The sequence below is a fragment of the Apodemus sylvaticus genome, chromosome 10 (genome assembly GCF_947179515.1).
Source record: "Apodemus sylvaticus chromosome 10, mApoSyl1.1, whole genome shotgun sequence".
Classification (NCBI taxonomy): domain Eukaryota; kingdom Metazoa; phylum Chordata; class Mammalia; order Rodentia; family Muridae; genus Apodemus; species Apodemus sylvaticus.
In genome coordinates this window covers 58,712,527-58,739,016 of record NC_067481.1, presented here as the reverse complement: position 1 = coordinate 58,739,016, position 26,490 = coordinate 58,712,527, and the positions used below count along the sequence as shown (strand labels likewise).

General features: G+C 39.8%; 1 protein-coding gene across 2 annotated transcripts in view; it reads right to left on the bottom strand.

The window, feature by feature from the left end:
• Map2k4 (mitogen-activated protein kinase kinase 4) overlaps positions 1-24,090 on the bottom strand; it is a 111,460-nt gene extending 87,370 nt beyond the window's left edge. The window contains exons 1-2 of one of the 2 annotated variants that reach the window (XM_052194822.1): positions 23,926-24,090; positions 12,124-12,156 (exon numbers count right to left, since the gene is read on the bottom strand). In XM_052194822.1, coding sequence (XP_052050782.1) covers positions 12,124-12,156; positions 23,926-24,034 — 142 coding nt within the window. In that variant the 5' untranslated portion in view covers positions 24,035-24,090. The remainder of the gene's footprint in view (positions 1-12,123; positions 12,157-23,925) is intronic. The other variant, XM_052194823.1, reaches the window with a different exon arrangement.
• Between the last annotated feature and the right edge of the window lie 2,400 nt (positions 24,091-26,490).

The window sequence follows — 26,490 nt, the reverse complement described above, 5'->3', positions numbered from 1 at the left end:
GTGGAGAAATTGCAAAGTATGAGAAAGGAAACCATAATCAGAAAGTATTGCATGAAACAGATACATTTTCAATGAGTATAAAGTGGTTAAAATGCTTTTTTGGAGGTACGCAATAGGATGAAGATAATCACAGGGTAACTCTGCCAAAACTGGAACTTGATAATATAGACCAGGCTAGCCTCAAATTACAATGATCTCCTCCTGCTTCTGCCTCTTATGTGCTGGAATTACAAGTGTCACCACATGTGGCAAAGCAAGCTGATCCTTAACATCTAAAAACAAAGCAAGAGCCAAACAATGATGGGTATGGTGGCTCAGGCCAGCACACAGGAAGTGAGGCAAGGAATTAGCCCAGGTTTGAGGCCAATCTGGTCAACATAAGAAAGTTCCTAGATGCCAGGGCTTGTGTGTGTGTGTGTGTGTGTGTGTGTGTGTGTATCTGTCTGTCTCAAGCAAAGCAAAACAAAATTGACAAAGAACATTACGATAAACAAGAAGAGCTCCATGAAGTGCTGACACCAAAGGCATTCAAGATGGTTTATTTGTTAAAGTCTGGAGGGCTTGTACTAAGTACAAGCTTAGCTGGAGAACATGCTGATCAGGGTGACTGGGTGAAAGAATCACAAACAGCAAAACTGCTTTTTAAAAGAATTCAGCAATATAAAAACCTTTTTTAATGAAACATTCCTTTCTTCTTGGAATCTGTCCTTGTGATTCTCAAAAGCCCCAATTGGAGTCACTGTGCTGGCCTCTAACAGCAGTCTTCCATGCTGTGTCTTCTGTGAGTGGGAATGGTGTTCACATCACCCTCTCAGCACTCACTGTGCAGTCAGGTCATTTGTCTTCCAGTTTCTAGGTCCAAATACAGATTATCGAACTAGGGATAGTCAATATACTGAGGCTCACCACTAATTGACTGAAAGGGTTCTTAAGATTATCTGAGTTGTGCTGTAATGTGATAAAACTCTGAGGATGTTGAGGTAACATAAATGTATTTTTCACATAGGATGTATATATGACTAAGACTATAGTGTAGTGGGCTGAATGGTGACTCCCCAAGGTAACTAAGTCCTAATCCTGGAACCTATGAATCTTGCCTTATATTGCAAGGGTATCAGTGAAGATAAAAGCCTAGCAAAGCATATATCTTATGAGCTCAGACCCAACAGAGTCACCATGTTGACACACATCCATTTGTGTTACATGCTGTGCTTATGATCATCTAGTACACACATAATGCATGATCTCCATACATAAAGAAAAACTGACAAAAGACAGACCAAACATGAGTAAAAGACAGAACAAAGAATGGTTATGAAAGCTATCCAAAAAAGCAAAACACTAAACAACTTTCTTCAATTTGTGGGTGAGGAGGCAGTAACAGGCAAACTGCGGGAATACTGAAGCATGGTGCTACAATGAAAGCTCACTTGAGCTATTTTCTTGACAATAAAAATACTTAAACACATGAAAAAGAAGAATGCTTTTTTAGCACTAGATCTACTGTTAAACATATCAAATTGGTATATTAAAGGTAATTGATTTCATAAACAAATGTACATAGTTTAACACAATGTTATTTATATAAGTTAGACTTAAACATGCTCTACTTAGTGTGCAAACAAGTATATGTTTCCAGCCATTCACTAACAAATATATGAAAGAATTCTAAGTTTTCAGACTTTGGACACAAATATCTCAACTCCAATGAGCCTAGGGAAGACCCAGTTATCTTGCCAGCTCTCACACAGACACCTTAACCCTGCAAATGATCAACTAAGGATGGACTTGAAACTAGTTTTGAGGAGGAAAAGGAAAGAGCCATAAAGGCAGGTGAGACTAAGGCCAAGAGGAGGTAACCTTACACCTTCCAGCAGGTGATTCCAGCCACACCTTCAGATATTTGAAATCAATCTCTCTCTCTCTCTCTCTCTCTCTCTCTCTCTCTCTCTCTCTCTCTCACACACACACACACACACACACACACACCACACATACATACACACACACACACACCACACATACATACACACACACACACCACACATACATACACACACAGAGAGAGAGAGAGAGAGAGAGAGAGAGAGAGAGAGAGAGAGAGAACACTACAACATATACTTTTTACTTAAAAAAAAAAAAAAAAAAACACCAAACCTGAAATGTTTCACTAGCAGAAAGAGCTGGTGCTATTCTATGGAGGGTTGGAGAGATAGCTCAGCAGTTCAGAGTACTAACTCTTCCAGAGGACCCGGTTCATTTCCCTGCACCCACGTGTCAGCTCACAACCATCTGTAACTCCAGGTCAGGGGAAAGAAGAAAGAAAGCAAAACACAAATGCACATAAAATAAAAATAAATAAATTATATTTCTAAAAGCCTATAGAGATTTTAATTTGAAAGAGACCAAGAGCTATACAATAGGAACTGAACATAATGGATAAAACCATGTTTGTCACAATACCCTTTTGGTGGTATCACCATGGACAAGTAGTAGCAAGCCAATAGAGATAAAGAGAACTTCCCCTTAAACATGACAGCAGAAACCAGGAGCCATATTATATTTACACAGTAGAGTTTTTCTATGAGAAGATCAGGGCCAGGAGATGAAAATGTTTCCCAAGATAACTGATCTGGGAATAGATAAGACACACAGTCCTAGATAACTCTTCTTCAGCTGATCAAGTAACTGTACTAAAAATGTGAGTATACACTGCACTTGCCTGTGTGTGCATAGGCTAGTGGCTATCCTTCCCAAGAATTGCTCTAAGCACCACCCCTGCTGTAAAAAAAAGAAATGACTTTTTTTTTCCTCATGACTCTAGAATGTGAGAACATTTGTTAATACTAAAAAAAAATTAAAACCATGCCTGACCTACCAGCTGGCCTAGGCAGCTTGGCAGCCCCAGCTCAAGACCTCACTCTCAAGAGTTTTATTGTTCAATCTATCACCAGAGAATGCCCCACACTATCCAATATCAGCTTTTACTCTACCTATACACAATGTTCTCCTCAAAGTTCCCATAAGAAAGGCACTGAGGAGTGTAGAGCCATCAAGGTTATAAAGAATCATGAATCTGAAAATTGAAGATCCAAGAGGAATCAGGGAAAGAGGGAGGGAGTATGATTAGAATACAGTAAGTGTATTATACAGATACATGAAATTCTCAAAAATGAAAAATATATTGTAAAATATCCACTGACTCTGAAGATCCAGATTTACCCAAGTGGATCTACCGAGTGAGGCATAGAAAGGTCCTTCCTTGTAATTCTGAGCAATTACTAAGAACACCGAAGGGAAAGGGAAGGGAAAGCCAGTCTTCCTTAGTTCTAAGTAAGAGGCTAAAGAACCCTAAATATTCTCCCTAAACTAACTGCTCAAGCAACACAAATCTTTAGCACCATGATCACAATTAGCTTTACCTACCTTATAGTTTGGCCTTCCTCAAAGACCCCAGTGCAGAAGCTCGCAATGGTGACAGTGTCCTACTCATGTCCTGAGTCTACAGTCACAGGCAACTGAAAACAGCTCTCATTCGCCTTCTACAGATGAGGAAAACACTTTTCCTCATGACTCATTAAGAACCAGAATTAGATACAGTTTCAAAACCATCAAAACTGGATGGCTGGGTGAAGTGCTTGCTGCACAGGCATGAGGACCCATGGAATCCCCAGGACTCACACAGGAAGTGCAGCGCTGTCTTCCTATAGCCCAGGATGCCTGGGCTCACTGGGTTAGCCAACTAGTGAATTCCAGGTTCAATGAGAAATCCTCTCAAAAACTGAGGTGAAGAGCAAATGAAGAGTACATCTGACATCTACTCCAGCCTCTGCAATGGACACACGGTGTGAACCTACACAGATGTGCATAGACACCATTACCATCAAGTTTTTCCTTAGAGAGACTATGCTCACACTGGTCCACCTTGCCTCCCTCTGACCCCCAAGAGGTTGTTCCTGTGATTCCACTGTCAATTTTTAACTATCTTGATTTACCTCTGAAATCTGCAAATGTGCTATACATAAGTACCTAAAACAAAGGAGTGTTACCAAGCATTTATTGGATTCAAATCATTTTACTTCTCAATGGCCTCTAACTCAACCTAACAGGCTTAGTTTTTCTCACTACATCATAAGAAGAAAAAAAAAAAAAAACAAACCTCTATTACCTATATGATCAGAATTGGACAACATTTTCATCTAACTGCTAGAACAACCTGAATATTCAGGTTCTTTCATCTGTCATATTTCACAGTGTATCTCTGGTTGGATCTGGTTATGCTGTAATCATGAATATAAACAGAAACATGTTACCCAACACTAACTGCCAGCCCTAAGGCCAAGCAGAAATGGTTTTGTAGTACCAGGGATCAAACCTAGAGCTTTGTGTAATGAAAAGAGAGAGCTATACCAATAAGCTCTACTCTATCTCCTCACAGAAAACTTGTAGTCACATAACTCTTCATAGTGAACACTTAGTACCTTAACCTCATTTCTTACTATTCTATCAGTACTTTTTCAATCAACACTGTAAAGCTGTATTGCCATGATTGGATAAAAATATTTGTTCGATGCAATAAAGAAAAGGCAGAATGTTTCTAGCTAAAGCACACTGGCCTGCAGCTCCACAGAGTCCAGGACCTGCATGCAGCTGTCAGGTAAAATAGTCACAGCAGCACATAAGTTGAAAAGCCACCAAAACCCACCGGCTCTGACTTTTCCTCCTTAGGGTGTTTGCTTAGTATAGTATTATTAACCATATAAGAAAGTCAGATTCTTGTCAAAAGCGAATGTGATCTACTTTCTTTCTTTGGTCAATTACCACAGGGATTCCCACCAGTCATTAAATAATTAACTCTTCTGGACTTCCCAATTCTGCAAGAACTTCATCAGCAAACAGACTAGGATAAAGCAAGCTTTAAGATGTAGACAATTTCACAGTTAAAGCACAATTTGCTCAAGGAAAGAAAGCACAGTCTAATTTAAATGAAAATTTAATAGTGTTATTACCAAGGCAAAAGAGAGGGGGAAAGGCATGGGCTCAATTGCACAAATTTAGTATGGTATATGTATAGTTACCACAGTACTATTCTAGCTCCTTCCACAATGCTAATAGCTTCTTCTGACCCTTATTCAATGCCTCCTCTCTTGGTCACTGTTCTATTTCTGTGAAAAGATACCACGGCCAAGGCAAATAAAAGAAAGTAAGCACTGGGGGCTTGTTAGCAGTTTCAGAGATTTAGTCCATTATCACTATGATGGAGTGCATGGTAGCACATATGTCACTGGGGAAGTAATGGAGAGTTACATCCTCATCAAATAGATAGATATAGTCAGACAGATGGACGGACAGACAGTCAAAGAGACAGACTCTGATTAGGCCTGGCATGGACTTTTGAAACCTTAAAACCCACCCCCCAGTGACATATTTCCTCCAGCAAGACCACACCTTTTAGTCCTTCTAACTAATGTTTCTTCCTGGTAACTAAACATTCAAACATTGGCGTACAGAAGCCATTTTTATTCAAACCACTACATCTTCCAAGTTTAAAAGCATCAAGATGTAAATAAGACTTTCATTTCTTAGTTGGCACAATTAAGCACTATTTGTTGCCCATAAATGCATTCCAGGAATTGGTGTTTTTGAAAAGGTTAGACTATATTAAAAATAGCAGGAGTAAACAGTACTCTAAGAGGCTACACTATACCGGACCTGCTTCATGTGCACATAGCACACAAGCAGACCCTGACTGACATGCTTTTTGTCCCATATCCTCAAGACCCAAGAAGGAAAAGCAAAAGATCAAGGCAGTTTTAGAACATTGTGGGGGCACACTTTATACTTCAAAGTCAGCATACTGCTCAGAGTATTAAGAAAGAAGAGGTTAACAGTATTACTGTTGAACAGCTATTGATACCTGCTGGGCACTGGGAAAAGAGAAAATAAGGAAACTGAAAAAGCTAGTCTCTGAGTCAGAAGAACCAGTCTGGTACATGCATTGTTCAACTTGTTCCAACAATGTCTTTTTACTTTATGTGACTTTTGATTTGATTTAGGAACTAAAGGGGTTTTTTGTTTTGTTTTGTTTTCTTGCTTTGTTTTGTTTTGTTTTTAAATTAGAGAACAGAACACCTGACTAAGGGGCAGGCCAAGGTGGTGAGACTGTCTCAATATACTTCATCATCATCATCATCATCATCAACAACAACTTCTTCATCATCAACAACTACTTCCTTCTTTTTCATTACCATCATCTACTCTATCATCTACTCTTTCTAGCACATTCCTCTGTATGCGTGTTCACTTTCTAAAAATATATAGTTCTTCAAAGGAAGCTCTAGTTTTATTTCAGTTTCAAAGTCTCCAGGACTCAGACACAGTTACAGATAAGCCTCAATCACCAGAGAGTACTATTATGAGGGCCTCTCTAAAGTGGAGATATACTTGTCTACACTTAGTCCTCACTTCTGGTTAATGTTTGCTTGGTAGTCCCACCTGATAAGAAGATCAATACCAAGATGACAGTTTCTGGTAGGACAGCCTACCTTCTTGGAAATGTTTGTCTGAGTTTGGAAAACACTCAGAAAACCATGTAGTAAGAATTCTAGCATTTACCACACCTTATTTAAAAACCCCATACCATTTGTAAGCAAACATGAATGCTCTGACTAGGAATGCAGCTGAGACAGGCCTCTAGAACATCACTTCTATTCTCATCCATCTGGCCACACAAGCTCTGACAAACATCTAGTTGTTGTCAGTAATGTCAACTGGTACATGAAGGAAAACTCTTGTGAGAGAATTCCACTTAAACACTTTCCTTCTTCAAAAATAGCACAGACTTAAATGTAATGACCATCAGAGATCTTCCTTCTAGCAACAAAAATAATTTTTAGGGAGAGTTCATGTTCTAACAACTTCCAAGGTCACAGATAATTAGGCAACATCTCTGTGACAGCATGTTACAGAGGGAGCAAATAGGCTTCACTGTGCCCATATAGCACAAATACCTTACTGCTGCTTTGTTCCAAGGAGAACTATATACTGACATCTTATTGCATGATAATAGTCTGGGGATCAGTCTCTATAGCTTATGGGACAGTTCTACAAAAATCTCGGCAACTAACTTCATCATCTATATCAATATAAATAAACTATGCTAATACTCAAAAGTAGTAAATGTGTTCATTTTGTTTCCTAAGAAAAGCTCAGCTGAGGACAACAATTTCTAAATGATAAAATTTTAGTCATTAGCTGTAATACTTTTACTACAAAAACTACAAATTTAGAAGTGTAATCAGCCAGGGCTGGAGAGAGGTATCTGCAGTTAAGAGTACTTACTACTCCTACATAGGACTAACTAACCTTCAGTTCCGAGCACCCAGTACCTACACATATCAGGCAACTCACAATCCCCTGTATCTCCAGTCCCAGGGGCTCAACACCATATTCTGGCCTACAGGCACTTGCACGCATATGGTACATGAACAGACAAGTAGGTATATATACATATACATAATAAAATAAAACAAAAATAAGTAAATCTTTTTTTAAAGAAATGAGTTTTTAAGCCTTTAGTTTTGTTAGAACATGAAGAACTGGCCCTCCCTCCACTACTTCCCCTGGTTCTCTATATCCCATCAATAAAGCCAAAACAACACCTTTTACAAACACTCAGGTCAGAAAACTATGAAGACTGAAAAGATTCAGGAAAACATGCTTCCTTTGGTTTCACTACTGTCTTTTTTATTAGCACCAATTTAAAAACAATAAGAGATAATTACTGTAGAAGAAAGGCTCTACAACTAAAGATATAAAGGTGCATGTTTGTAATCCCAACACTCAGAAGCTGAGGCAGGAGGATCATAACTTGGTGAGTTCAAGCCAGCCTAAAATACAATGAAAGATCCTGGCTCAAAAAAAAAAAAAAAAAAAAAAAAAAAAAAAAGAATCAGCCACGAAAATGCTTCTCTCTTACACATAAACCTTTCCCCAATACATCAATACACAGTGTCACCAAAAATGACTAGTCTAATTTCACTTAATACAACAGGACAACAGTTACCTCTGTAGCACATAGGTTTCTACATAATAATAGTTTAGATGGTAACTAAGAGCATTGAACATGTCTATAATTCCAACATCAGAAGGCTGAAAAGGTTGGTTGCAAAACAGCAAGGCCAGCTTGAGCTACAAGCAGTCTAGGTTATGGGTGGAGACATAAGGAGTAGGAGTGGCAATATTCTATTGTTATGCAAACATTTCCAAGCAAAACACTCTTAAAAGACACAAGAAATTTTTAAAGCAAACCAAAGTATAAAAGGCAAAGCTACAGAAATAATATGGCCAAATTTTCCTTAGAGAACAAGAAGTTTTCTGCTATGGGCTGATATAAAATAAAAACTAAATTATTGGGACAGCCTCGTAAATACTCTAGATATGATTAGCACAGATTTCAGGTATTTCCTGAGGAGAACCATCTCTGACAGACATCACTCTTGTCCTCTACCCATCCTAAAGGCAATTGGTTGGCAGACCTTAGGCAAGCTTGATTTCTGTGAAAAAAAATTTTTTTCAAAAACATATTTCTAAATAAACTTTTGCTTTCACTCCCAGAGACTGGTTTTATAAAGCCAGCAAATCATACTGTGAAGTTCATCTATTAAAGACAATAAATAATCAGGCAGTGGTGGCGCACACTTTTAATTCCAGCACCTGGGAGGCAGAGGCAGGTGGATTTCTGAGATAGAGGCCTGCCTGGTCTACTGAGTGAGTTCCAGGACAGCCAAGACACAGAGAAACCCTGTCTCAGAAAAAAGACAATAAATGCATTCAAACTTGGTCATAAGTTATAGAAGCATATTTACATGAGCAATGATAATCCCTTAACATGATTAACCAGTAGGCTCTAACTGAAGTTCTGTCTTGGAAATGCAAGAACTCTTTCAAAAGTAAAGGTATTTCTCCCTCAAGTAATTTTAAATTCAGAAAAATTCAATGACCCAATAGTATTAGAAGAAATGTAATATAGTTATCATAAATTATTTTATTGCCTAAAATAAATATATCATCTTAAATATTTATAAAATAAAAAATCAGACATGCACAGGCTGTAATTTATTTCAAAAACATGAGGTACAAAGTGAATATTCAAATTCTACCAAAATCTGGACCCCAAATTAAAAGCGGAATCTCATACTACCTGTACACACATACATATTTCCAGTAAGCTTTCATGAACATAAAACAGGCAACAATAGTAATAGATTTGCATTGTGATGTAGAAACATAAAGAAGAAAACTGTGCATGTCAAACAGTGAGATCACTAACATTTCAGAGCTTCCATTAGTCACGGTCATGTCAGAACATAGTCCTGATTATGACAGAGAGTTGGGGACTACTGCAGCAACTGCACCTTAAGATGCCTAATGTTCTGCTCTTTGCCACATCCTCTCCTACAACTACTGCATGATATATACAGTATTAGTGAATTAAATGTTTCTCTAATTCTGAAACATCCCTTTGCATTTCTGGAAAAGTATGAATCAACTGAACAACTACTCAATTGACATTTTCAAATTCTTAATTTTTAAAGAAATGGTGATTACTTTAACAAACTTAATGTTTGTATCCTAAAGCAAACTAGAAGACTGCTGCAAACATTAGAATTTGCACTTTAAATTTTTTATTTTGTAAAATCACAGGAAAAGGTGTTAAGATACAAGCATATCCTTATCCTAATATATAAGCAATGATTTGTACAAAAATGAATGCTGCTGGGTGAAGGCTGGCCATCCTCAACTTTCCTACTCCCCCTCCTCTCCCTGATATGTGCATTTTTTGTCCTGAGTCCTCCAGAGTCAGTCAATACAGACAGCTCTGTTTAACTATGAAACAGGTTAGGCCCATAGCAGGATCCCTGGGCCTCCAGCTCTCAACAGAAAGTAGCAACTGCAAGGGGCATAGTGCAACGTACCTACAGTAATCCCAAAGAAGGATGAGGCAGGAGACCACTTGAACACCAAGTTCAAGGCCAATTTTGCAACAAAGAGAGACCATGCTTCCCCCACCTCAAGAAAAAACAAGCAAGCAAGCAGTGAGTATGAGACATACAGCATCCTTAGGCCTATTTGTTCTTGAAATCAGCAGAAATAAAGGTATCTTGGACACATCAGCTCCTGCAGCCATTCCCCTCCTGGCTTCAGTTTCTAAGCAGTCTGCACATAGCATCAGTGTTAGATATTGATAATCAGTGGGAGTCAACTCTGCCCACTACATGTGAGGCCACTAAGGGCAGGTGCCCCTTTTTATTCATTTCTGTACAGAAGTCTCACTCACTGTACAGTTCTTAGTGTCAATGTGTATCTCATGAAAAAGTAAATATGATGCTGAATCTCAAAAGGCAGAAAATAAAAAGTGGGAAAAATAAAGGGGATCTGGAGAAAGCTAGGAGAAAGCAGGAACTTGAGCAAGCGGACCTTGAAAAGGTGAGTGTGAGAGTGTGCCTGCATATGCCCCTCCAGCACACTCAGTTAAGCTCCCACAGGTCAGGGCCTCAGCCCCTTACAGGAGCCACCAGAAACAGCAAAGAATGCAGGGTTGCCGCAACAGGAGAGAGTGGAGCCAACTCAGAGCCCCGAGGACTGCTAGCCAACCATAAGAGCTCTTTAGAGCACTGCACACAGCAGAGTTAACACAAACACGTCTCTTATTTTATATACACAGCAGAACTAAGGGCAAAGAGAACGCAGTGAATACAATAATGAATTCTAAGTACATCAGCCTTAATATATATAATAAGAGCTTTTAATTGCTAAGTATTAAATAAACATGTTAAAATGTAAATGAAAACTAAAACTTACTAAGTGTGTTAGGATATTAGGATAGCATAAAATAGAAACTGCAAGTTCACACTTTTAAAATTGTATGTTCGTTATGGGCAGGAATTCATTTACACTTTGGGTTTCATACTTAAGCTAACAGGAAGATAAAGTGCCTACTAAAAAACTTTTATACTAGTATCTTGCTGGCTTATCGCTATCATGTAGCACATATTTGCATCCTGGGTAACCCATTCAAGAAATAGACTTGTGCTCAATGCATTACAAAGAAAATGTCCACAATGTCCAGTCAATTTGTCCAGTCAAAATTAAGCTTTCTGAATCCTCCCCGCAAACAAGTTTTGATATGACAGAAATAGCTTAAACATTCCCTACCAACTACTGTATTAAGAATGATTGACATCAAACTGTGATTATTCCCAAACACAAAGAAGAAGAAGGTAAAAATCATTTGGAATGTCTTCGTGTAAACTAGAGCAGTCTCCTTCAGATGAAACTTAAAAAATAAAAAATAAAAAATTTTAAAAAACCTGTATTTTATAATGTTTAAAATTAAAAATGTATTTTGTTTTAACTTTATAAATACTGTCTTTTTATTTTAAAAACTATTCTGTATTGTATGAATCAAAACATCTACATACATACATACACTTATTTATTGTGGTGCTGAGACTCAAACCTTACATGGCTGAGCTAAGCTATATCCTATATCCTAACACATTCAGTAAGTTTTAGTTTTCATTTACATTTTAACATAATGTTTGCTTAACACTTAGCAAATAAAAGCTCTTATTACATATTTTAAGGCTGAGGTACTTAATCTATAAAGGCTAATCCAATAAATGACAGCAGTGGGTTGGAGTGAGATGGAGACATGACTGCAATAAGATTTGTTTTAAAGAGAAATGAGGTAAATATTAAGTACTTTTAAGTAAAAGCATGATCTTTGCATGCAGTATGGGCTTTCTATACTACAATCTTAAAGGTGAATTTTCAATTTGTGATTTAAATTACAATTAAGTCTAAATAGTTTCTTCTTTTTCTAGGCCCATATGCATCTGAATGTCTATACACATTTTTTTCCTATTTGAATTTCAAATAAAATCAAAAGCAATTTATAGTCAAGAATGTAACTAAGGATGGGAAGGAACAGAATGAAAAATGGAAGCTCTTTCAGTGCAAAATCCCCATGGTCTGTTAGTTGAAACAACAGTGGACACATTCCCAATACCAAGATGGATATGAAAAAAAAAAAGTAACAATATCAAAATTTTAGCTTACTTTGTGCCTTTTCACAGAAGTTTATCTGAAAGCCTAAAGTAAAAGAGATAAGTTGCAGTTCATATGCTGTAAATCAAACAAACAAATCAGAACAAGACATTGCATCTTTATATTACACTATGAATAAAACTAATGCAAAACAGTTCACATCCCTCTCCCCGCCGCACTGACAAGAACAGCAGAGGGCTTGCTGGAAAACTCAGCTCTGTCAGATACACTGCATTGCATTCACAGTTTAGATCATCTTATACCATCTTAGTCATTACTGTTCCCACATATTCAATTGAAAGTTTTAAAGCTGTTTCATCAATTTTTGAGTGTTCTCAACCTATAAATTCAGAATATATTAAAAGTTATTTCACTAGCTAAAATTGGTTTAGAAGTGACCAAGCTTATTATTACCTATGACTAAGAAATTTTAGTAATTGGCAAGCTATTAAAACTTAAAACACATAAAACAAAATTTTCTAAACAATCTGCTAACTTCAAAAGTGAAAAGTAAAATCACTGAACAAAAGGCAAAATTTTTCTATAGTAGGTAGGGTGGGGGCAGTGGGGTAGAGTCCTTGCTGGGATAATGGTATGCTTTGTAATTTCAGGACTCAGGAGAGCAGAGGTAGAAGGATTAGTTTGAGGCCATCTTAGCCCGTACAGTAAAACCTTATCCCCGCCCCTAAAAATGGTATCCTTAGAATCGCTATAAAAAAGGGGCTGTAGAAATTAAAGAAAGAAAACCTGTGAACTCTCCTATGAACCTGTCTCCAGGTCTCAAAGGATCTGGTTATACCCTCAATAAGCACTGCATCCATGTGTCACTATCTGTCAAATGCCCCAGTACAGTCGCTTAGAAAGTAAAGCAGCTGCAATCCTAGTACTCCAGGGCAAGGCAGGGGATTACTAGTTTGAAGGCAGTTGAAGACACATTGCAAGAACCTATTTCAAAAATCAAAGTGAAATCCACTACCATTGCAAAACATTCTTTATCTACTATTTTTTTTCATCTACTATTTTATTGACTGTGTCATGTGGTTTTCCTAGAAATCTTCCTATATGTATGTATGTGTATGTATGTATGTATATATATATATATTATGGCTTTGGGAAACAAAATGGGAAGGGGGTTAGTTGTTTATACAAATTCAACCGAAACATGTTTTTTTAAAAGAAAAAGAGCCAAATCTAAAGGAAGAAAAATTTAACTAGTCTTTCATATCCAGTTGTCCAAATCCTTAAAACTCTAAGAAGAGAGTTACCTTTTTACATTTACAATATATAAAGGCTGGAGAAAGCTTATGTAGTTACTTAGTTTCTTTCACACAACTAAGTAACCCATTGTTGACCATTTAATTTCCCAAACGACAATCATAAAGGAAACATAAATGGAAACTTCATGGTTACAAAGTCCTGGGAAGCCTGGACAGCAGAGTACTTAAGAGCCAAACTCTACATGAAGGGTGATGTACCACCAGCCATGCAGCAGCAACAGAATACAGGATGAAAACTAGATATGCATGTTCTTTAGGCTGGAGCATCTAAAAGCCAGCCAGTCTCCTAACAGTCAAATAAGCAGAGTACATATCAGAAGGAAAGCACTCCCTGGATAATACAGCACAGAAACATCCCAGTCACCACTGCAAAGAGACTGAGAAACAATGTGAAGACAACAGTTAAGTTTCTCTTCAAAGCAAATGGTTGCTACAGGAGGGACAAAAGGAGGAGGAGGAAGAAGAGGAGGAGAAGGAGGAGGAGAAAGAGGAGGCAGCAGCGGCAGAACCAAAAAAACAAAAAGTGTGGAGCAAGAAAAGTAGTGGTTCAAGCCTTTTATCCTAGCACTGCAGAGTTAGAGGCAGACGCAAAATCAGGCAGATCTATGAGATAAAGGCCAGAGCGATCTGCAAAACAAGTTCCAGGCCAGTCTCAGCTACTTAGTAAGACTTTATCTCAAAAAGATCAAATAAATAAACTTGAAACGTGTATATAAAAGTAGGAGTCAAAATGAATAATGAATCACACACACACACACACACGCGCGCGCGCGCGAGAGAGAGAGAGAGAGAGAGAGAGAGAGAGAGAGAGAGAGAGAGAGAGAGAGAGAAAGTCTGTGATAAATTTTAAGAAGATGTGGTGGGGTGGCTGAGGAATGGCTCAGGGAAGAAAGGGGGCAGAAATGAGAATGGTGAACCATCATCAATTATTTCTGTACTACATTAGAACCTAGTCTGAGTGCTAAGCAAATTCCTACAAGTTCTGCCATCAACCCAGAATTGTGCAACTGAAGGTTCAAAGGCATAGACAGATAGTTATAAGCTTGTTCCTTTTATTTAATTATGGAGGAGATAACTTAAGTGTCTGGATTCCAAGCCCTTATCTGTTCACTTTCATGAAATTCTACCCACTCTGAAAGATGTTCAGCCACTGACACGCAAAGGGTAAATTAACCACAACACAATATTTCACTATTTCATTGATAATTCTATCACTTTTTAAAACATGAATTAAATGTGTTTTTAAAAGAACTATTCTAGCCAGGCAGTGGTGGCGCACACCTTTGATCCCAGCACTTGGGAGGCAGAGGCAGGTGGATTTCTGAGTTCGTGGTCAGCCTGATCTACAAAGTGAGTTCCAGGATAGCCAGGGCTACACAGAGAAACCCTGTCTCAAAAGAGAGAAAGAGAGAGAAAGAGAGAGAGAGAGAGAAAGAGAGAGAGCTATTCTAAGTAAATTATTTTATCCCCCATGTATCTGTGTGAAAGACCTGTGCAAGTCAGAAAGTTAGTGACCAGTAGTTCACTGGGCTCATTTACACTCAAAGTTCTTGTGTAGACAGTGAGAGTAAAACCATGAGGAGACCCACCTTCAACATCTTCATCTTTGTAGCTTGTACAGTACCACTAAATACATACACTTATTCAATTTACTGTTTCTCCTTCTTGTATACTCCACCTGCCATTCACTGACACTAAGTCCCCCTTCTAGGGAGTGCTAGATGTCAGGTTAATTTTTTGATAGTAACTAATCACTGCAACGCTTACCTCGCTTCTTTATATCCTTATCTGCTCTCTAGGCCATTTCAATCTCCCTAAGCATCCAGTGGAAATCCTTCTGTTTTCCTGGTTCTAGGCAAGTAAATCTCTGCTTCCCCTAACCAGAGAAGCAACATGGAGACTCTACCACACCAAATGTTTATAAGGCCACAAAGGAAATATGAGAATTTCTTCACCTGGGCTCATCCCAGACTTGCCCCTCATTCTTAACTTTCCCCTCAATTCTGAGATCTCTTAACTAATCGTGACTGGAAATCTACAATTTACTGTAGTGAAATGGTCCACAGTACTTTAAAAGCCTGGTCATACTATAAGTAAAAATAAAAGCAAAAACTGAGTAGTATTCAACAAGAGGTAACAGAACAACAGCTATCACAGCAGCACTGTAGGCTGTCTTTGGAACTTAGGTGTAAAGACACCAAAAATGTACAATGGAAAAAAAGAAAGCTCTTCAATAAATGGTGCCGGTCTAACTGGTTGTCTGTATATAGAAAAATGAAGATAGACCCATGTTTGTCAAATCCAAGTGGATCAAGGACCTCAACATAAAACCAGATACACTGAATTTAATGGAAAAGAAAGTGGGAAAGAGCCTTGAACTCATTGGTACAAGGGGAAATTTCCTAAACAGAATTCCAATGGCTCATGCTCCAAGATCAAGAATTGATAAATGGGACCTCATAAAACTAGAAAGCTTCTAATAGAAAAAAAACTGGGGAAGACCCTTGAGGACATCGGTACAGGGAGAAAGTTTCTGAACAGAACACCAATAGCGTATGCTCTAAGAGCAAGAATTGACAAATGGGACCTCATAAAATTACAAAGTTTCTGTAAGGCAAAGGACACCATCAAGAGGACAAATCGGCAACCAACAAATTGGGAAAAGATCTTCACCAATCCTACATCAGATAGAGGGCTAATATCCAATATATATAAAGAACTCAAGAAGTTAGACTCCAGAAAACCAAACAACCCTATTAAAAAATGGGGTACAGAGTTAAACAAAGAATTCTCACCTGAAGAACTTCGGATGGCGGAGAAGCATCTTAAAAAATGCTCAACTTCATTAGTCATTAGGGAAATGCAAATCAAAACAACCCTAAGATTTCATCTTACACCAGTCAGAATGGCTAAGATTAAAAATTCAGGAGACAGCAGGTGTTGGAGAGGGTGTGGAGAAAGAGGAACACTCCTCCACTGCTGGTGGGGTTGCAAATTGGTACAACCACTCTGGAAAGCAGTCTGGCGGTTCCTCCGAAAACTGGGCACCTTACTTCCAGAAGATCCTGCTATACCACTCCTGGGCATATACCCAGAAGACTCCCCACCATGTAATAAGGATACATGTTCTACTATGTTCATAGCAGCCCTATTTGTAATTGCCAGATGCTGGAAAGAACCCAGGTATCCCTCAACAGAAGAGTGGATGCAAAAAATGTGGTATATCTACACAATGGAGTACTATTCAGCCATTAGAAACAACGAATTCATGAAATTCTTAGGCAAATGGATGGAGCTAGAGAATATCATACTAAGTGAGGTAACCCAGACTCAAAAGGTGAATCATGGTATGCACTCACTAATAAGTGGATATTAACCTAGAAAACTGGAATACCCAAAACATAATCCACACATCAAATGAGGTACAAGAAGAAAGGAGGAGTGGCCCCTGGTTCTGGAAAGACTCAGTGAAACAGTATTCAGCAAAACCAGAACGGGGAAGTGGGAAGGGGTGTGTGGGAGGACAGGGGAAGAGAAGGGGGCTTGCGGGACTTTAGGGGAGTGGGGGGGCTAGAAAAGGGGAAATCATTTGAAATGTAAATAAATTATATCGAATAATAAAAAAAAGTGTTACTATTAAAAAAAAAAAACTAGAAAGCTTCTGTAAGGCAAAGGACATAGTCAATAAGACAAATTGGCAACCTACAGATTGGGAAAAAGTCTTCACTAATCACCCATTCCGATGCAGGAATATATATCCAAAATATATAAAGAACTCAAGAGCTAATCACCAAAAAAACCAAATAACCCCATCAAAAAATGGGGTATAGAACTAAATTGAGGAATCAAATGTCTGAGAAGCACCCAAAGAAATGTTCAAGTCCTTAGTGATCAGAGAAATGCAAATCAAAATGACCCTAAGATTCTACCTTACACCAATTAGAATGGCTAAGATCAAAACCTCAGGTGACAACACATGTTGGAGAGGATGTAGAGAAAGAGGAACACTCCTCCATTGCTGGTGGGATTGCAAACTGGTTCAACCACTCTGGAAATCAATGGAAATAAATCTACCTGAAGACCCAGCTATACCACTCTTGGGAATATACTCAAAAGATGTCCCACTATGCCACAAGGGCATGTGTTCCACTATGTTCATACCGACCTTATTTGTGATAGCCAGAAGCTGGAAATAACCCAGATGTCCCACGTGTGGTTCATTTACACAATGGAATACTACTCAGCTATTAAGAATGAGGACATCCTGAGTTTTGCAGGCAATGGATGGAACTAGAAAACATCATCCTGACTGAGGTAACTCAGACCCAAAAGGACTTGCATGGTATATACTCACTAATAAGTGGATATTAGCCACAAAAAAAAAAAAAAAAAGGTACAGAATACCCAAGATACAGTCCACAGAATTCAAAAAGGTCAACAAGCTAAAAGGCCCAAGTGAGGATGCCTCAGTCCCACTTGGGAGGGAAAAGAAAACAATCACAAGTAGGGAGGGACCTGGAAGGGAAAGTGGACATGGGAAGTGGGGGGCAGTAGAGGGGAGAGGGGAACCTGATCTGGTATTGGGTGAGGGAAAAGGATTGAATCCCCAAGGGCCAGCATTAAGAATGGAAGCAGGTAACCTCAGGAGGTAGGAGGTTGGGGGGACCCTCCAGAATGCACCAGAGACCTGGGAGGTGAAAGACTCTCAGGACTCAAAGAGAGAGACCTTAGATGAAATGCCGGACAATAAGGAGAATGAACTTATAGAGCCCACCTCCAGCAGGAAGACAGGGCATCAAATGGGGGTGGGGCATCCTACAGTCACAACTCTGACCCATAATTGTTCCTCTCTGAAAGAATTACAGCGATAGAAATGGAGAGGAGCTAAAGGAAAAGAAGGTCCAGCAACAGGCCCAAAGTGGGATCCAGCTCAAGGGAAGGCCCCAAGGTCTGACACTATTACTGAGACGATGGAGAGCTCACAAAAAAGGACCTAGCATGACCACACTCGAGAAGATCCAACAAGCAGCTGACAGAGTCAGATGCAGAAATTTGCACCCAACCAATGGACAGAAGCAGCTGACTCTGTTGTTGAATTAGAGAAGGCTGAAAGAAGCTGAGGAGGGTGATCCTGGAGGAGGACCAGCAGTCTCAATTAATCTGGACCCCCGAGATCTCTCAGACACTGGACCACCAAACAGGAAGCATACACCAGATGATATGAAGCTCCCACACACACATACAACAGAGGAGTGCCCAATCTGTGTTCATTCAAAGAAGATGCAACTAATCCTCAAGAGACTGGAGGCCCCAGGGAGTTTAGAGGTCAGGTAAAGTGGGGGATTGGGACATTCATGTGGAGACAGTAGGGTGGGGAGGAGGTATGGGATATGGAACAGTAGGAGGGTGGAGGGGCGGGGGACAATAAAATATGGAATGTAAAAAAAATGACAAAAAAAGATTTAAGGAGAAAAATTATTACATTAGATCAATACTTTAAGAAAATCAAACACACATTTATGCTATAGATACTTGTACATAAAGTACTTTACAAATGGTTCAATGCCTGTCAGAATCAATAGGATCCTAAAGTGGAGATGCTGGTACACACCTGTAGACCCAACCCTTAAGAGAATTACAAATTTAAGTTGAGCATAAAGGGCAAGTCCCTATATAAATAAATAAGTAAATAAATAAATAAATAGTTCTAACTATGCTAACCACTGTGAAAAAAAAAAAACACTTTTAAAGAGACATTTCTCAAGTTTAAGGCTCTGTTTTTTTCACAGCCGCCTTTTTTAATTTATTATGTCTGTACATCTGTGCATTCAGATGTGTGTGCATATATAAACCACAAGTCAATATACACTATCTTCTTCAATTGTTGTCCAACTTAATTTTTGAGACAACATTTTTCCCTGAGCCTGCTGAGCAGCAAACCCCAGAACTCTTCCTGCATTGACTCCCAGGGTTCGAGCTGCAGGTGCTCTGCCATGCCCAGCTCTTTATACGATGCTGGGGATCCAAACTCAGGCCTCATGCTTGTGTGGCCACGTACCTCAGACTGCGTCATCACCCCAGTCCCCTTAAGTCTTTAGAATAAATTCAACTTATCACAGTTTAAGAGATCTTTTAAATTCTCTAGATATTAAATGACTAGCAGTTAAAACAGGTCAATATCATTTGTAATAATCGTTAGATATTCACAGTATTTTATGATATAAGACATTTTCAGATTCATTAATGTGATTCTTAAAACAGTCTCTATATAAGCTATGTATCTTCTCTTTTAATAGAAGAAAAATTATGGGAAATTAGAAAAATCTGGTCATTTTCCAAGGGTGCAGAGTGTGTATATGGTACACTCTAAACCTTGGTTTTTCCTAGTTCAAATGCAGCATCATTCCAACTCTGTTTCTAAGGCACAGCTCTTTGCAGAGGTAAAGCCACTAGCACAGAAGAAATCAGTCTGCTGTGTTTTCATTGTTGAAGTTGCTCAACTCAGCTGGAAAGCTTTATTCACCAGAATATTTGTTATTCTCTAGCATGCCCATGGTGACTTTATAGAACATTAGGTCCTACTTATGCCCAGCTCACCTGAGAGTGAGCACCTGATAGTCTAACTTGGCTAAATTGCCGAGCTTTTCAAGACACCACTAGAAAGTCTCTTGAAATATTAAGGTGGCAGATACACATTTTTAAGTTCAATAAAATTTCTTCAACTGAAGAATTACACTATTACACGGTACCATACCATGCAAAGAAACCTCAGTTAAATTTATCTCTGATGATATATTATGAAGGGAATGGTTTTTCAAACACTCAATTATTGGGGAAATAATGTTTTCAATTTCAAACTAAATATTAAAAATTAAGGCCAATTTAATAATTGCTCAATTGAATATTTTTTCTTTCTCAAAAGAAGGCATATCCTAATGTCTAATATATTTTATAATGCTATTACCCAACTTGCAAGTAGGTTTACATTATGATAGTTTTACTCATCAGATAATCAAAGGAGGAATGGGGGTGGGGATGGGAGAGCATATTCAGCTCGTAAATATTTGTACATCTGTATATGGACATGAGGAAGTTCAAAAACAAAGTGAGTCAGAATGAATGAAAGCTCAAACATGAGTAATGGCGAAAGCAGCTACTATTCTCTGTTAGCTGAGACTCTGTGGGAGAAGGCTTTAACAATGGTCAAATCAGAAGTCTAACCGCTCTGCAAAAATGTAACAAAATGAACAAATGACTGTGATGAAGCCAAAGCTGCTGCAATTCCCATTCCAGCTACCCACAGCCCACTGCTCACTTACAGCTACAAGAGTTCCTCAAACATAACGGCATTATCATCATTTGAGAATCTCACATCCAGAAAACAACAAGGATTTAGAGTTTGAAGTTGAACAAACTCTTCTCTGGAATTGTAAAAATAGGGTCCCTTAATAGTGAAAAATAGAGACATCAACAGGTTAGAAGTGTCCAATCCACACACAATAAAGCCTAGAATGGAAATATGTAAGTTGGTCACAAGAGGCTAGTGACACCCGGGGTAAAGAGATAGGGACCGTTGGAAATAACAGATGAAAATGTTGATGGCCAACATGCATGGCATCTTCACTGTCTGCCAGATCCCATGCTTTGTGTGCATTATCCTTGTACCTGTGGGATAGGCACTACTCTTACTTTCCAAGTAAAGAACAGAGGTTTAGAGAGGTTAAACTCTATACTCACAAAAAGCTTAAGACCTGGTGGGATAAAGTGGGATAAGGATGGGATTCAAACACAGGATTCCAGAACTCTGGTCATTAAGCATTACAATATAATGGAAATAATGTTTCCAACTCTGTATCACAGTTGGGTGACAGATGTTAAGCCATGAAACACTACAAAGGCCTTTGAAGCAAAATGCCTATCCTCCTGGATATCGTCCAATGACTGCTGAACTATAATCCTGTCCTACACCTGAATCTGCTGGTAAGACCTGACCACGAACAACTCCAAGAAAGGCAGTCTTTTGGGTAGCAAGATTATGAAATGGGAGGCAGCCTGGGAAACACAGGAAGATCTCATCTCAAAAAGAATAAATAAAAATAAATACAAAGAAAGACACTGGTAAATAAAAAAAAGGAGGGAGGGGTAGTTTGACTCAAACCTAGAAAAAATAATTTGCTGCTTAAGCTCAAGCTTCCTAATTCAGATTATGCTACCCAACACTTTAAACATTTCAAGCACCTCTTTATTCTGAGCAATCAAAACAGGTTCAAAACACAGGATATAACTAGCACATTCCTGCCTTAAGGAATGATATACCAGTAAAGATAAAATCAAAAACAAAACAGCCGGCAGAAGTGGCTCTGGGGTTAAGAGAACACTTGTTGCTTTTGCAAGGGAGCCAGGTTTGATTTCCAGCACCCACTTGGTAGCTCAGAGCCATCTGTAAAGCCAGCCGCAGGGGTTTGATGACCTCTTCTGACCTTTCCAGAATCAAACATGTGGTGTTCATTCATACACACACACACACACACACACACATGCAAAACATCAAAACATTCATGTTCATCATTCTCTCTCTCTCTCTCTCTCTCTCTCTCTCTCTCTCCTACACACACACACACACACACACACACACACACACACACAGGTCTTTTAAAAATTAAGCAATAGTTCTAAGACAGTTTAGGGCCCTTTTAAATAAGAGTTCCTGATATCAAAGAGCAGAGATGGAGAGTAAAGAACAGTAGAATTGGTGACCACGTGACTCTGAGTTCCTGGATGGTCTTTCCTCTTCACTGTTCTCTGCCTGGGCCCCATCTCTGCTCTTTCCAGACAGGCTTTCTCGGTCATCTTATCAAAGAGACGGCCCTGTTTATCTTCTATCACAAACCCCAGCTTGTTGCCTTCACTTTTCTTAAGCAATTTCTACTGATTACCTCCAGGTCTTCCCTCCTCCACCCTCAGAGGTGAGGGACATGCTCCATCAGAGGTGAGAGGCAGCTGGGTTCACTGGCCTCTATTCACTCAAAACAGAGCTCTATGCTGCCTCTAAGCAGTTGCTTAATATTTTCTGAACAAGAAAAAAAAATGTATACAATTTTTTTCGAAATGTCAGCTTCTTCTCTCAAAAGACACACACACACACACACACTTGACATATATACATTGTTTTACTGTTATTGTGTATTCAATTGTAGAGGTCAGAGGAAAACTTGAGGAATCAGTTCTCTCCTGCCATGTATGCCCTAGGGATTGAACTCAAATCAGGCTATGTCTCTACTCTTAAAACATTTAAAAGTTAAGTCGCCTATTATGGACAGGGCAAAAGAGAAAATAAACCCGAATTATCTTAACAAACAGTGAAGGTGTGAGATCAAGAAAATCCATCTTGTATTTTGCATAATGTTCTATGGAGCACAGCAGGCATCCAATAACTAACTAAATTTGAATTAATTAACTTAGGACCTGCACAGAATATATCTTCTGAATGTGAAGTCCACGATCTGCTTATATGCTATCCCATAAATTTTTCTTGCGGGATGTAAATACAGATCATATTTCTGCTGCCCAAATCATGGTATGCTGCCATAAACACGAAACATTCAGCATATAATCTGCTGAACTTCAGTAGACACAAGGAGCGCTTTATGAAGAGTTTAACCAAAAAGAAAACATGGTCATACTGATACCAAGGATATCCAAACGACTCTAATAATTCAACATAAGCCATTTGCTAAAGTTGTCAAGAGACTTCTGGGCTTGTCTTTGTCAATCCCCCCAATAAACTTAAGAAATGGAATCGGGCCTGTTATTTTCACAACACCCCCTGTCAAAATCCACACAGAGCTCCTAAGGCCTCCCCGTGGGGAAAGGCCATTACAGGAGAGCTGCCTCAGATGCCCAGACATGATCACTTTGACCTCTGCCATTCGGTTTCCTGAATCTCTCTCCCTTTCAACCGAACTCGGTCTTCTATTTTTATCTGATTTTCTTTTCTGCATACGAGGATAACACATATCTCAGGCCTGGGTCGAAGCGCCTCTCCCGGGCCAATGGCTGTCTAGCCACCTTACAGGTGGCACAGGCCTCGCAAACCCCCGCCCCTCCCACGCAGACACCCCGCAAAGTTTGAGGGACGGGGGGGACAGCGCAGTGGCCCTATTCCTGTGGGGCACCGTGAAGCGCAAGATGGCCCTGAGCCGGCCCCACTGCGGCGCGCGGGGGCGGCGGGGCCGAGAGCCTGGACGCGGCCGACCTGGGAGCCATAGGCCGGGCCGCGCGCGTTCCCGGAGCCCGCGGGCGCCAGGTAAGCCGCGGGCGGGGGCGGCCAGGTGGGCCTGAGCCCGCAGAGCCAGAGCCGCCACAGAGCTCACCGAAACCCGGCCCGGAGCGGGGAGCCCGGGACGAGGCCGGGCTCGAGACGCGGAGCTCGGGCGGCTTCCTCAGACAACCCGGGGGACGCGGCGGCTCACAGGCCGCGGCTCGGCCGAGCGCCTCGCGAGGGGCCCCGGGGTCTCTGCACGCCCACCGTGCTTACCCTGCATGCTGCTGACCGCCGGGTGGCCAGAAGCTGGAGGCCCGATGGGCCCCGGGGTACCGCCACCACCCCCGGAGCCGCCGCCGCCGCTCGGGCTCGGAGCCGCCATTGTTGGAAGTGAGGAGCCGAGCGGCGCCGCGGCGGCTGCAATGCAGCAAGCTCGGCCTCTCGTTCCGCTGAGGGCGCGGCGTGCGCCGCCTTGGCCACGCCCCGGACACGCCTCCGGCACGCCCCCGTGCACACCCCCACCAGAGCTGACGTGCAGGCTGCAATACAGGTTGAGCTGCAGCACCCAGTACTGAGGGCAGGGCCTGCAGTCCTGGATCAGGGTGGCCCGCTACCTACCCCTCCACCCCCGCCATAGTGGCTTGCAGAATCAGAAATATATATGCATTGTGAAAAGGGAAAGAGCCCCAAAGCTTTAGAACTCCCTTCTCTGAACCTCAGAATCCAAAATCAGAACAGAAGCGCTCTAAGAGATCTCAGAAGTCATGCTTCCTGTCCAGTATCTGACCCATCACTGCAGAAGAGTCAGCTATAGCTGTGGTCTCAGACCAATGCTCTCTGTTCTGTTGGGGTCCAACAGGAATACTTCACAGGAAAAAAAAAAGTATCAGAACCCAAAAGAAAAGTTCCAGTGTAGGCTTTTCAGCCCAGAATGCACACTAAATATTTTGTCAGTTTATCCGGTGTGGGAAGAGGACAGCAAACAACAAAATATGAGGCTATGATGGCCTTCAAACATATCTCTTTTTCAAACAGAGGTCAGAAGGTGGCTTTCTTTGAAGGAAGTTATAATTTACAGGAGAAGAATCATAAAACATAAAGCTGACCATGACGACACATGCCTTTAATCCCAGTACTTAGAGGCAGATCTCTAGGAGTTTTCAGTCAACCTGGCTTACAGATGGGTTCCAGAATCTTCTCTAAAAATGTTTTTAAGAATGAAAAAAAATTAAATAAAATACTTCTTCCCAAAAAAAAAATTGCCATATTAGGAAACATGGATGGACACACACAAAAAAAAAAACAAACAAAAATATATACATATATAATATAGGTACATATTTTTTATTTTTGGCTTGGACACTTTAACACACAGGGGAGAGGCATCAAAGTCTCCATAATTTGCTAGCAATGTAACAAGTATCAGATCCTGTCACCATCAGACTCTGACCCCAGTGTGTCAGGACATTTGACTTGCCAGGAAAGTCTCCCAGCCAGCTCTAGCTTCACCACGGTGTGTGAGTGTCGTTTCCACAGTTCTTTAGGGGCTGGAGTAATGCAAAGAAATAGTTTAAAAGAATTTGAATTTCCTCCTTTGCATAAGCACCATGAGCTTCCCACTCCCAGTCTTTGGTGTGAATAATAAATATGTTCACAGTCCTATGGAAAGCACTTTTGTAAATACCTCCCCCTTCCAACAAGTTTATAGTCCTTTAATAATATATATTATATTAAAATTATATGCATTATTTATGTAATATATAGTATAAAATACATTATAAAATATGTATTATACTAGTTATATATTATAAAATATAAAATATATTATATACAATTGTATAATATGTTATTATATTACATTATATATTTTATTATATATTGTATGTTATACATTTATATATTTATATATAATATATTATATTTTATTATATATTGTATGTTATACATTTATATATTTATATATAATATATATATATTATATATGTGTATGTGTGTGTACCCATCTCTTAAATACATTACTAGAATTTGGATGAATGCCAGAAGATGTGTATAGCATTGTTTCCAATAGTGCTTTACAGGGTGTATAGGTCATATAAAGGACTTTAATCAGATTAGGAAAACACTGACCCACTATAGTTAAATAAACATGAATGAGAAAAACAAGTAACAAAGAATCTTGAGGAAAACATTCAACCCAGCAAGTTGATGAGGGTAAGGGAACTAGAGGGGTGTGAACCCAGCCAAGCTATTTGTCTAACGTAGGGCTTGTGATAAAGCTGGTCTGGATTTGAATCGCTGTTGGTATTGTAAACTAACAGATAAGAACCGAGAACAAGAACTTCTGATTGCGTCTGCACGTGGGCAGAAAGGAGACCGGACTTTGATTTGTTAAATCTGATGAAGCTGCCTGCGTGCCTTCTGCTTCTTCTCATGTTCCTATATTTCTTGTAAGTTTCTGTGTTGTGTTCATTATAGGCTGAATTGGATCCCTCTGAATTTGCTTGCTGGAAGTCCTGAGCCCTGGCACCGTGACAGGGACTGTGTTTGAAGATGATAGGGTCTTTAAGGAGATTGGTAAGGTAGAAGAAGTCATGCGGGTGAGCCCTACCCATTCACCTGGTGTTCTTTTCATGAGATGGGTTGTGCACACACAGGGGAAGGATCCACATGACGAAACTGGAAGACAAGGGTCGACAAGACAAGAAGAGAAACCACTCACGCCACATCTTGATCTCAGAGCTGTGAGCAAACAAATTCCTATTGCTTGAGTTATCTGACTTTGGTGCTTTGTTTTAGCAGCTACAGCAAACTAACATTGTAGATGGCTTTTAAAAATGA